This window comes from Panthera uncia, assembly GCF_023721935.1.
Source record: "Panthera uncia isolate 11264 chromosome A1 unlocalized genomic scaffold, Puncia_PCG_1.0 HiC_scaffold_16, whole genome shotgun sequence".
NCBI classification, from domain to species: Eukaryota; Metazoa; Chordata; class Mammalia; order Carnivora; family Felidae; genus Panthera; species Panthera uncia.
Window position 1 is genome coordinate 20,630,741 of NW_026057576.1, and position 12,438 is coordinate 20,643,178.

The 12,438-nt window shown below is 35.0% G+C and overlaps 1 protein-coding gene across 1 annotated transcript in view; it reads left to right on the forward strand.

Annotated features, from left to right (window-relative positions):
* The window catches only part of KPNA3 (karyopherin subunit alpha 3), a 105,467-nt gene that overhangs the window by 65,750 nt on the left and 27,279 nt on the right, over positions 1-12,438 (forward strand). The window contains exons 3-7 of the mRNA XM_049646882.1: positions 6,025-6,114; positions 6,304-6,333; positions 6,420-6,472; positions 6,605-6,700; positions 9,619-9,704. Coding sequence (XP_049502839.1) covers positions 6,025-6,114; positions 6,304-6,333; positions 6,420-6,472; positions 6,605-6,700; positions 9,619-9,704 — 355 coding nt within the window. The remainder of the gene's footprint in view (positions 1-6,024; positions 6,115-6,303; positions 6,334-6,419; positions 6,473-6,604; positions 6,701-9,618; positions 9,705-12,438) is intronic.

Consider the following 12,438-nt stretch of genomic DNA (forward strand, 5'->3'; position numbering starts at 1 on the left):
GTTTGTGTGTGTGTGTGAGAGAGAGATTGATTGAACATAAAGTAGGTGTTGAAACTAGGGTCGTTCCCATATCTTTTGAGCTCCCCTCCACTTGATGAAAGAGATGCCTTTTATGGATGCTGAATTTATTGTAGTACAATGTCTTAAGAGGGTAAAAATCTCTAGATTGTCAAGTAAAGGGACAGTTTAAGTTACTGGTTTGATGAAGCTCCCTTTAATGCTTAATTAAATCACCAGAAACCTGCCCAGGGATTATGTTTTCTTGGCTTATACATAGTTTTTATTAAGAGTAATGTATGATTTTCATGCCCTAGGATATTTTGGCTTACTTAGGATGCTTTCAGTTCAAATGTGGGATTCATTACTTTATTTTTGATAAAAGAAACAATTTACTAAGTAACTACAATAACTTTAAAAACAAATTAACTTGCACTTGCCTTTGAAAACCTTCGTGGCTGGTGTGAGGGAGACAGGAGGGTTTGTGTAGATGACTTTCACTATCAAGTAACAGAATCACTACTATCTATTGGCTCAATGGAATATTTTTCTTTTCATGCAACTATAACAAGAAACCTATCCAATGACACTTGCTTTTGCCTCCTTTTCAGGATTTTGTAGAAATGTGACATCGCATGGTTATTAGACAGGTTTTTTGCTCACACTGCTTTATATAGCCTTATTCAGGTGGTGGTTTTCTACAAAATTTTGCACTGTTTCCCACATTTTACACATCTCTACTCTCATTTGAAGTGAGAGTTTCCTCCGCCTTTTTCTCCTCCTCCCCTGCAGACGAGGTGCAGATGCAGACTTCTTATAAAATCTTGCAGTTTCGGCCATTCGCATACTTCGTTCGTACTTCTCAGTGATTTCATTCTTAACTTCCACTGTAATCATCTCCTTCTTACTGCCTTTCTTTTCAACCTTTTTCTGCATGGGGGCTATTATATATGTTCTCACGGATGTTGACTACAGTACAGTATTAATAAACTCTTGTCATATACTGTACTTAATGTAACTGGCAATAAGCAGCAGAGAGAAGGGTCTATATCTGCAGGCAGTCTGACCTAGAATGAAGCAAAGAATTCCTAAGCTTACTCTTGGGTGGAAAAGCAAAGGACTGTCCATTGGTACTTGGAAGTGACAAAAAATATACTAGTGCCAGTTGTGGGCACCTTGCAATGTTCTGAAAAATCACTGATTTCTGCCAAGCAGCGTGGCCTGAGACCAAGCATCCGAGCATGGGAGATGATCTCCCCACAATCCCACACTGAGAGAGTGAGAAGAGCCATTGGCTCAGTTGTGACCACATGACATTTGGCATCACGCCCTACTCATTTACCAAATTAAAATGTATTAGAAATGTTTGCTTATCTTGTGGAACACTCACAGAACAAGTTAGTCACAACTCAATGTTGTGCTGTATGTCCAAATACATATAAAGCAAAAATTGACAAAATTACAAGGCAGAATTTCTTAAAGACATAATCATTGTGGTAGATTTTCTTGTCAGTAATAAACACACCAATTAATAGGGGAAAGAAAAGTTAAATAACTTAATTTGCAAGTGTTTTCTAAAAAACATGTATAAAACCCCTTGAAAAATGGCTCTGTGATGGTATAAAGCTATAATTTCCAAAGTGCACTGAGGCAACATGGGGCTCCAGAGGGACATTTGGGAAATTGTGAGATTTTAAGGGAAACATCGCAACATTTAACATCTTTTAGATATCACAGAACTATTAGGGATTGATTGAGGTAGATTATGATTTAAACATTAGATCTCACTGCATTTGTTTAATCACATATTTTGTTTAAGAGTGAAATAAAATTTTTTCCTTTCAATTTATATGCCTCCCTACCCCCCCCCCACACACACACAATCTCCAACCCCACAACCCCTCAGTCCCCTGCCAATAACTATTAAGTTGTTTGCACCTAACTATTTGAAAAGGACATTTAAGTGCACCCGGGTGGCACAGTCCATTACGTGTTACGTGCTGAACTCTTAGTTTCAGCTCAGGTCATGATCTCAGGGTTGTGAGTTTAAGCCCTATGTTGGGCTCTGCACAGACAGCTACAGAGCCTGCTTGGGATTCTCTGTCTCCCTTTCTCTCATCCCCTCCCCTGCTGTCTCTCTATCTCAAAAACAATAAATAAACATTAAAAAAAAATTTAGGTATTTCCTTTGGCCTACCCTGTGGACTGAGAAACTTCAAGAACATCTGGTATAAGGCAAATATCAGTTAATTTCAGAGTGTTGTGCAGACTACATTCTCTGATCACCATACAGTTAAATTAGAAATCTGGGAATAAGATAGTTACAAAAACCTCATAGTGTGAAAAGAAAGAAATGAAGGAAGGGAGGGAGGGAGGAAGGAAGAAAGGAAGGAAGGAAGGACTTCTAACCTTGACCATCACAGAAATCCTAGTGGCTATTATGATTACCTAGAAATGAGCGATAGGAAAAATAATTACGTCAGAGCCTGTTGAATACAGTTAAAAAGATACTTCTCAAGAGAAATTTATAGTAAGTGGAGATATAGAACAAATAGTAATAGGAATTTAAAAGGCATGTTAATGTATATGTGGCATAGGTTTTAAAATATTAGTACATCACTTAGTTTTTGCTGTGTAATAAACCAATCCAAAACCAAGTAGCTTAAAACAATAGCCATCTTATTCAACTAATAATTTTGTGGGTTGGCAGAGTGGTTCTTCTAGTCTGGGCCAGTTCAGCGGATATTTGCTGGGTTCCCTCATTCATTGGTGATGGGTTAGCTGGTGATTAGATGATCTAAAGATGGTCTCACACAACTTTCTGGCTATTGGCTGAGACCTTGGTCGCCTTCTACATAGCCTCATCCTGTAGCAGGCTAGCACAGTGTTCACATGGTGGTTTTAGAATTGTAAGGGCAGCAAGAGAGGACATCCTCAGATGTGTAAGCAGTTTTCAAGTACATTTGAGTAATGTCCCATTGCCAAAGCAAGTCACACAGCCATACCTGGAATCAGTGCGGGGGCAGGATCAGACTATCCAGAGGCATTGGAAGGGGGAATTACAGCCATTTTGCCGACAGTGTGCCACAATTTGATGATGAGTAATTTTTTGCCAATAGATTTGAAAACTTAGCTGAAATGACCAACTTCCTACTGGAAAAAAAAATTACCCAGCTAACTCAAGAAGAAATGAAAACCTGAATAGTTCTAAAAATAAAGAAATTATTTCAGTAGCTAAAAATGTTTAACCTCTTCTAACCTCCTGAAAAAGAAAAGGTAATCTTGCAGACAGAACTCCAGCAAACATTCAAAGAACAGGTAATTTCTTATTAAATGATTTTAGAGAAGGTAACGAGGGAACACTGCCCAACTTGTTCTGTGAAGCTAGCAAACCCATGACATTGAGAATGTGACCAAGACAGCATAAGAAAAGGTGCTTATAAGCCAGTTTCACTTATGAACGTAGGTTTAAAAATGCTAAATAAAATATTAGTAAATTAAATCCAGTAAAGAATAACTCTTTAAACTTTCAAGAGGGGCTCCTGAGTGGCTCAGTCGCTAAGTATCTGACTTCAGCTCAGGTCTTGATCTCACCATCCATGAGTTCGAGCCCCACGCCTAGCTCTGTGCTGACAGCTCAGAACCTGGAACCTGCTTCAGATTCTGTGTGTGTGTGTCTCTCTCTGCCCCTCCTCTGCCTGCACTCTGTCTCTCTCCTCTCTCAAAAATAAACATTAAAAACATTTTTTAATTAAAAAAAATTTCAAGAGCAGTTTATCCCAGGTCTTGCAAACTTGTAAATTTTACATTGCAAGGTTCTAAGTTTAACATTAGAAAGTCAATTAATTTACCCCATTACAGATGAAAGGGGAAAATTGTATGTCAATATCAATAGATGCAAAAGAAGCACAGTTTAATAAAATGAAGCACCTATTTGTGGCTGAAAAGGTAAAAGAAAAAAAATCTTAGCAAATTAGGTATAGAAATGAGCTTCCTTACCCCTCCCCCCAAAAAAAGACTGCAAACATCATATGTCATGATAAAATGCTATCCCTGCTTTAGGCATTGTTGTATATAAGAGGCTTTAGCTATATTTATGCTTTGTATTGCTTTTATGCCTGAAATACCTGTTGGAGTTGGAGAAATGGAGAGAGTACAATTCCTGAAAGGCCTTTGGAGGCTTCATTATTCAGACTGGAAAATAATTAGAAGAAAACAATAAAAATAGAATGGGATGAACTTAGGGAAACTTTTAAATAAATTCCAAGAGATGTTAAAATTGCCATATAAAAGATTTTAAAATTAACCATGTTACAAATCACGAAGTACAATGCATAGATGCTTTTAAGTTTTGAAACAATGTCAAACTTAAATTGTGAAATTCAAATTTGCAGTAGTACAAAAAACACTGTGCACTCTTCACTCAGCACCCAGCTTCCTTGTTTGTTAGCTTTTTTCTATATTTGCCTTATTCTCTCTCTCTCTCTCTCTCATTTACACACACATACACACACTTTTTCTTAAACCAGTTAAGTTGCAGGCATAATGCCCCATTACCCTTAATATGTCAGTTCATATTTCATAAAAACATATACTTTCCTATGTAACCACATTGCATTTGTCAAATGAACACAGATAAATATTTACTGATTCATAGATCTAATTCATATTTTGCTAATTCCTAATAATGTGCTTATGAATCTAAGATCCAGTCCAGGATTAGACGTTGCACTTCTCACGTTTTCTCAATCTCATCCAATCTGGTAGTTCTTCAGTTTTTATCTTTCATGACACGTTTTTTAAGAGTACAGACTAGTTTTTGTAGAATGGCAGGTTTAGGTTTGTCTCATTTTCCTCCAGTGGTGGTGGTGGTTGTGGTGGTTGTGGTGGGGATTTTGGTCAGGAATACCATACAAGTGGTGTTTTCTCAGTGCATCAGACCAGAAGGCACACAATGTGGATTTGTTCTTTACTCATGCTAACCCTTGCCACTTGGTTAAGATGCTGTCTGCCAAGTTTTTCCACTATAAATTAATAAGTATTTTGTAGAGAGCCACTTGAGACTATAAAATATCAGTGCATGGATTTTAATATTTGTGAAATACATTAATTTAAAAATGATGTAGAATTGATTGAGTAGTTGCTAAAGAAGTATGCTGTGATATAAATAGAAGTTGGTAGGTAATCTAATATTAGCATATGTATAAGCCTCAGTTTGTTTAAGATGCTTGCTTTTACATTGGACAAAAGTAGATGTACAGATAATCCAGAAAACTTCATATATACATATATTTCCAGTTTTACCTTTCTATTTGATCTGAATTTTAACATCAATATTAATACCTCTTCAGTAACTTTCTGTTATAATCAAACACTTCTGTAAATATTGTATTGAAGACTAGGTGGTACAGCCTTTGAAATTAGAAATTGAAAAGGATTTTAGAAGTCATTCAGACTTTAATTTATTTAGACTTAATTGTATAAACAAACTAAAAACTTAAAAGAAGATTGATTTATCCAGAGTGATATGTGAAATGGCATATGTTGCTGCCATTACAAACAATTGAAATCCCATAAAATGTAGAAATATATTTGCTAGAAGAGAATTTTTGTTTGTAAAAGCCAGATAGCAAGAATTTAAATATGAGATGTTGGCAAGTAGGTGGCATTTATGCTAATGAATTCCCTTTCCCCACATTCCCAACAAGCATACAGACCTTAACATTTGAGCATTAAACTCTTTCCCATCTAGGCAACTTCTTGCTTTAGTAAGTAGATGAAAGCTAGCATGCTAGTTGAAATGTATTTGCTAGACTATTACAGTAATACTGCATTCCCAAATGTGAATCTTTACTAAAGATGGGGAGGCAGGATATTGGTCAAAACTATCATGTTTAATAAGTGTGTGTGTGTGTGTGTGTGTGTGTGAAAGCTGTACTGTTACCAGTTAATTTCGTTACCAAGTCCAGAATGTGGCCCGTCAGTGGTTTGTAGTATACACATTTAATTCATGTTATCCTTATCCAGAACAAAAGAGATGAACACTTACTGAAAAAAAGAAATGTTCCTCAAGAAGAAAGCTTAGAAGATTCAGATGTTGATGCTGATTTTAAAGCAGTAAGTTACTTTGGTGTTCTAAAGTGTTTTTACAATAATTTTATAATCAGAGAACTTCATTTTGAATCTAAGATCAATTTTATGATGATAATTAATGTATATTAACTCATAACTTTAGTAAATAGATTATTTAATAAATGTGATTTTGCTAATAAACTCTTCCCTGAACTGTCTTTTTTTTCTTTTAAGCAAAATGTAACACTAGAAGCTATATTGCAGGTATGTTATTAATTTAATATTTGCATTTTGAAGTATTTGGAAATTGATATTTTTTAAATTTCTAAAATTTACATTTGATGTTACAGAATGCCACAAGTGATAACCCAGTGGTCCAGTTAAGTGCTGTCCAGGCTGCAAGGTAAATACTAATTTGTCTAGAGGAAGTATTATTATAGGTGTCTTAGTAATACATTGCTAGAAGTAATACATTGCTGTGTCTGTTCATAGTTTGAAAATTATAGCAATTAATTTCTTATATTTCTTTTTCTAGAAAGCTATTATCCAGTGACAGAAACCCACCAATTGATGACCTAATAAAATCTGGGATTTTACCAATTCTAGTCAAATGTCTAGAAAGGGATGATAAGTAAGTATGGATTTGAGTCCCTGTTCACTTTTTTCACTTACCAGAAAATTTAGGATTATTATTTAACAAATGGCTTCATTTAGGTTTTGCATTTATTACGTTTTTCATTTGTTATATATTTTTATGTAATTTTCTAATTCTGTGATCATATTCACTAGACCTAGAGTGCTTCTTTTTTTACTATTTGAAGTGTGTGTATATTTTCTAGGAAAATATTAGCTTCTGTTTATTGCCTCTTCTAACTTACCTCAAATATTTTATTTATAGTCTTTATTTATTTTGTTTTTGTTTTTAGTAATATTTTAAAACAACCCAAATAGTGTTTGAGTCACTCTTTGCTTATGAGTCTATATATAGATTAACCTCATGACTGAGTCAACATGAATGGTTTCCAGAACCGAGTGGCTCTTACCCTGGGAATATTCCAGCTAATCCACTGATCTTCTGTGAAGTCTTTAACAGAACTCCAACCATGATTAATTGTCTAATGTCATGCTTTTTATTTGCAGTAGATTAAAAATCAGGTTATACTTTTCCAGAATAGAAAGGAAAAAACACTACTTTGTACCTTTTAAGGTACAGCCCCATTTCTGTTAGTGTTCAGAGATATCTTGGTGTGTTGTATCTTACACCTCTTCAGTTTGAATTAAGTGCGAAGAATGTGAGTTTTAACTTCACAAAGTATTTTAAAACAAATGCTAGTTTTGCATTTGAGAGTATTTAGACTAAAATTTGGTGTATTTTGCTAAATGTTGTCTTAAGGAATTTTCAGTTGACTAGATAAATGTAGCCACTAAGGATTTTTATTTAAAAATACTTCTTTGTCCTTTCATTATATGCTGCAACCGTTCCTCCAAAAATGTTTAACACTCACTTTATACATACATACATATTTTCTGTAACAAGATTTATTTAAGTAAAAGTAAGTTTTATATCAGCTATTTAAAAAACAATCTGTTCTACCTCTATTTTTAGGGACACCCTTTTTCCCTTTGATCTTCTCTTTCTTCATCTTTTTTTTTTTTTTTAACTTTATATTCCAGCCTTTGGCATAGCCTCATTGTGTGGATGTGTCTGTGAATAGCATATATACAAAAAATTATGCTAAAATATATACAGACCTCTGTAACTACTACCTGAAGCAAAAGCAGAAAATTGTCAGTAGTTTGGATCTGATTTTATGGATTTGTCATAGGAAATAGTGTTATCATATAAAAGCCCATAGACTTGGAGCCAAATAGGCATTGATTTAAATCCGGGGTTTGCTACTGACCCAAACTCAAGTGGCTTTTTGAGCCTCAGATACCTCATCTACAAAAATCAGGTGATTGTGAGGAATGGAAATGATATACACAAAACACTACACAATATCAAACTTACAATAAATGTTCATTTATTGTTTACTTATTGGACTCATTCTTTTTCTATGTCTTCTCTTCCTTTTTTTTAAATGAGATCTTAGAACATTCCCTGCTTTGTAATTTTATTTTTTTATATCTCACTGTTTTCTCATTTAAGGCCCTCATTTCTAGTATTTTGTCAAGCTACCAGGGCTGGCTTAATATAATAACCCCTTCTTCTTCTGGCCTAGAATGACATAAATTCATCATCTTTGATCTTATTGTCCATTTGCTTCTTCTCTGCCTCCAATATCCTCTTTATCCCCTGCCTTTTGCCAAAATTCATCATAGTTCTTATCTGCTCCTCCATTTTCTTATCTGGCCCGTCTTTGTGACCTCACTGCTTGTTCTATCTCTGACATTTATTCTCCTTAAAACCTTTTTCCTTCTTGGATTTTTCTAACCTTTGGTACTACAACCTTACTCTCTTTCTTCGATACTTATAGAGCTTTCTTCTAAGTCCCTGACCTTTGGCTCTCCTCAGTTTTTGCTCACCTCCTCCCACCTTGGTATTCTGTTTAAAGGAATTTATATTCTTACAGCCATCTATCCTAGCTTGATGTACATAATTTACTTTCAACAGGTCTGTCCACCAGCCTTTAACTTTTTTATCCTAATTCTATATACCATGCACGTACCACATTATTTGCTATACTCTGTAGGAGCCCTCTATACTTAGTATGTCTATAGAATAAATTCCAAGTGTTGAAGCTTGGGATTTGAGTTCTACTCCTCTCTGTCCACTGACACACACTTGGATAACCTACCCTTCCAGTTTCATCCCCTGTTACATGTTTTTACATATTTTCTTAGCTTCCACTCTCTGGATCTGCTCCTTGCCCTCCATACACGTTGTGGTCATTCCACCCGTGATACTTTTATTTGTATTTCCAGCTGACAGTGCCTTTCTTTCTTTATCTGTCTTTGGAAAGCTAGGTTAGTTTTTACTTTCTTTGTGAGGTGTTCTGTCACAATTCTAAATTGTAATGATCTCATCTTTTCAGTAAAATTATGCAGCCTTGTAATAATATCTCCAGTGTGTAAAGCAGATCATGTAGTAGAGTCAGATGGGGACCCAGCTTTAAGACAGAAGCTGTGGCAGTGATTCAAGTGAAGTGGGTGAGGGCCTCAACTAGTACAGTGGTCTTAAGAGAGGTACTATAAATATAAGAAATACTTAGAGGGTAAAATTGACATGACTTTTATATTAGATGTTTATGGGAGAGGAAGGAGTCAAGGACAATAATGACTGGCCAAATGTTGCAGCTATCAGTCACTGGACTTAAAGAAGTAAGTTTACAATTTGACAATAAACTTCATATATTGGAAAAAAAAAAAAAAAAGAAGTAGGTTTATATTGACTGACTTTGGGAGCCAGTGATAGTCAGGTGGAGATATCCAAGGTGGATATAACAAGGTGAAATTAAGGGACAGGGTAAAGGATAACTGTATAGATCTGCGGGTCATAAATTTAAGTGATAGCTATATGTCTAAAGATTTTTTTATTGTGTTTTACAGTCCTTCATTACAGTTTGAAGCTGCTTGGGCATTAACTAATATAGCATCAGGAACTTCTGCACAGACTCAAGCTGTTGTACAGTCTAGTAAGTAAATTAACACCCTTACTTGCTGGGATTTAAAAAAAAAAATAAAGGCAAGGTGGGGCACCTGGGTGGCTCAGTTGGTTAAGTGTCAGACTTCTACTCAGGCCATGATCTCACGGTTCGTGAGTTCGAGCCCCATGTTGGGCTCTGTGCTGACAGCTCAGAGCCTGGAGCCTGCTTCGGATTCTGTGTCTCCCTCTCTGCCCCTCCCCTGCTCACGCTCTATTTCTCTCTGTCTCTCTCTCTCTCTCTCTCTCTCCAAAAATAAACTTTTAAAAAAAAATTTTAAAGGCAAAGATGTGGAGTTTATTGTAAAGACTGAATTTTACCTTCCAGTATGTTTAAACTAGTGAATTTTAGGAGTTAATTTTGATGGTTGATATCTTTCCCATAGCTATCATTAATCTATCATTAAATAATTTTAATTGTGTTTACTAAAAAGTGAATAGTTTTATCTTTTTGGGTAGAGACTATCTGCTAACGACAGGTTTTAAAATTTCTATTTCTAGTACCTCCAGTGTATTGAGTAGCTTGTGCCTTTTAACTTGGAACATCTATATTTTTAAAATTTTGCCCACCTCAGGATGGGCTATTATTAGTGTGTTGACCCAAACAGACAAAACAGCACTTTGAAAAAAACTAGATGTCACCAAGTACTCAATACGTGTAACACTTAACTGGCTTTAGGTGGCACTGAAAATGATTTTAAGTAGTATACGATATAGCAATAAGTTACATTGTGTCAATTAGTGAGAATACTACTCTCTTTCAGGTATTTTGGTAATACCAAAGGAGAAAGTTCCCAGTTAGATGTTAGTTGTACCAAAAAGGTAGCAGATTTTAGACTAGGGCTTTCGGTAGAGACTAGTAGGTACCTACTAGTTACCAATCTACCTATTAATTGGTACCTACAATTTAGTAACAGTATTTTGTTTGCGTTTTTAATCTTTTGGTTACTTTCTATTTGTGATACTGGTAAGTGATACTGGTCTTCTGTTTGCAGAAGTGATAAATAAAATCAGTTAAATTACAAATGTGAGTCAGTTGAAACCCTCACACACTGCTGGTGGGAATGTAGAATGGTGTAGCCTCTTTGGAAAATAGTTTATCAAAAGGTTAATCATAGAGTTATCATATGACCTAGCAGTTCTACTACTAGGTGGAACCAAGAGATATGAAAACATGTCCACACAAAGACTTGTACACAGATGTTGTACATTTACTCACAGTGGCCCAAACATGGAAATAATCTCAATATCCATTAACTGATATAAGTAGATAAACAAAATGTGTTATATAATAGAATACTATTCAGCAATAAAAAAAGAATGAACTACTCACTATCAACAATCGCCAGATTATGGAAAGAGCCCAAATGTCCATCAACTGACGAATGGATAAAGAAGATGTGTGTGTGTGTGTGTGTATGTAATGGATTATTCATCGATGAAAAAGAATGAAATTTTACCATTTGCAACAACGTGGATGGAACTAGAATGAAGCTAGCATAATTGCTAAGCTAAATAAGTCAGAGAAAGACAAATGCCATATGATTTCACTCATGTGGAATTTAAGAAATAAAACAGGTGAACATAGGGGAAGGGGAGGAAAAGTAAGATAAAAACAGAGAGGGAGACAAACCATAAGAGACTCTTAAATACAGAGAACAAACTGAGGGTTGGGGGAGAGAAGAGGGGGTGAGGGGGGTCGGCTAAATGAATGATGGACATTAATAAGGAGGGCACTTGTTGGAATGAGCGCTGGGTGTTATATGTAAGTGGTGAATCACTAAATTCTATTCTTGAAAAGATTATTACACTATGTGTTAACTAACTTGGATTTAAATAAATAATTTTTTTTAAAAAGGATGAACTACTGGTATGTGCTATATAAGGATGAACCTCAAAAACATTATGCTAATTGAAAAAAGCCAAACACAAAAAAAACCCACTTATTATACAATTTCATTTGTATAAAATACCCAGGGTATGAAAATCTATAGAGATAGAAAGCAAATGGCTGCCTAAAGCTGAATGGGCAGTAGGACTGCTATGTGGGTGTGGCATTCTTTAGGGGGTAATGGAAATGTAAAATTAAATTGTGATGGTAACTATACAACTCTGTGTAAATGCTAAAAAACGTTGAATTGTGTACTTAAGCAGGTAAGTTATATCTTAATAAAGCTGTTAAAAGTGTGAGTTGGTTTTAATTTAAGTGTTGGTAGTGCAGAGAGATACAGCAAAAAATACTGTAAGTAGTACACAATTGTCTGAAATTTAAGAAAAAATGATCCAGCTTATTTTAGCTTCCCACCTGGAATGGGTATGATACCATTGTTTCAGAACTTAAGTTAACATGTAAATTATGTAAGCATAAGGATTATAATGATAAATCTCTTTTATTATTCAAGGTAAGCCAGATACGGGAATAATCAGTTCTTTAATTAATCCCATATCAGCGATTGGGATCATATTGACTAAAGTATTATATTCTAAGTTTATGTGTTTAGGGTTTTTTTTTTTAATGCATTACAGGAAAAGTTTCATGTTTTTTTTTTTAGTTAATGATGTAACAACTTTTAAATATTGTCAATAGGTGTGTTATTGAATATTATTAAGGGAAAATAATAAATTTTTTTAGGGTAAGGGTATATGCCACATTTATTCATTCATTAAACTATAATTGGGTAACTATAGTGTGCCAGGCTCTCTCTCCCTCTCCCTCTCCCTCTCCC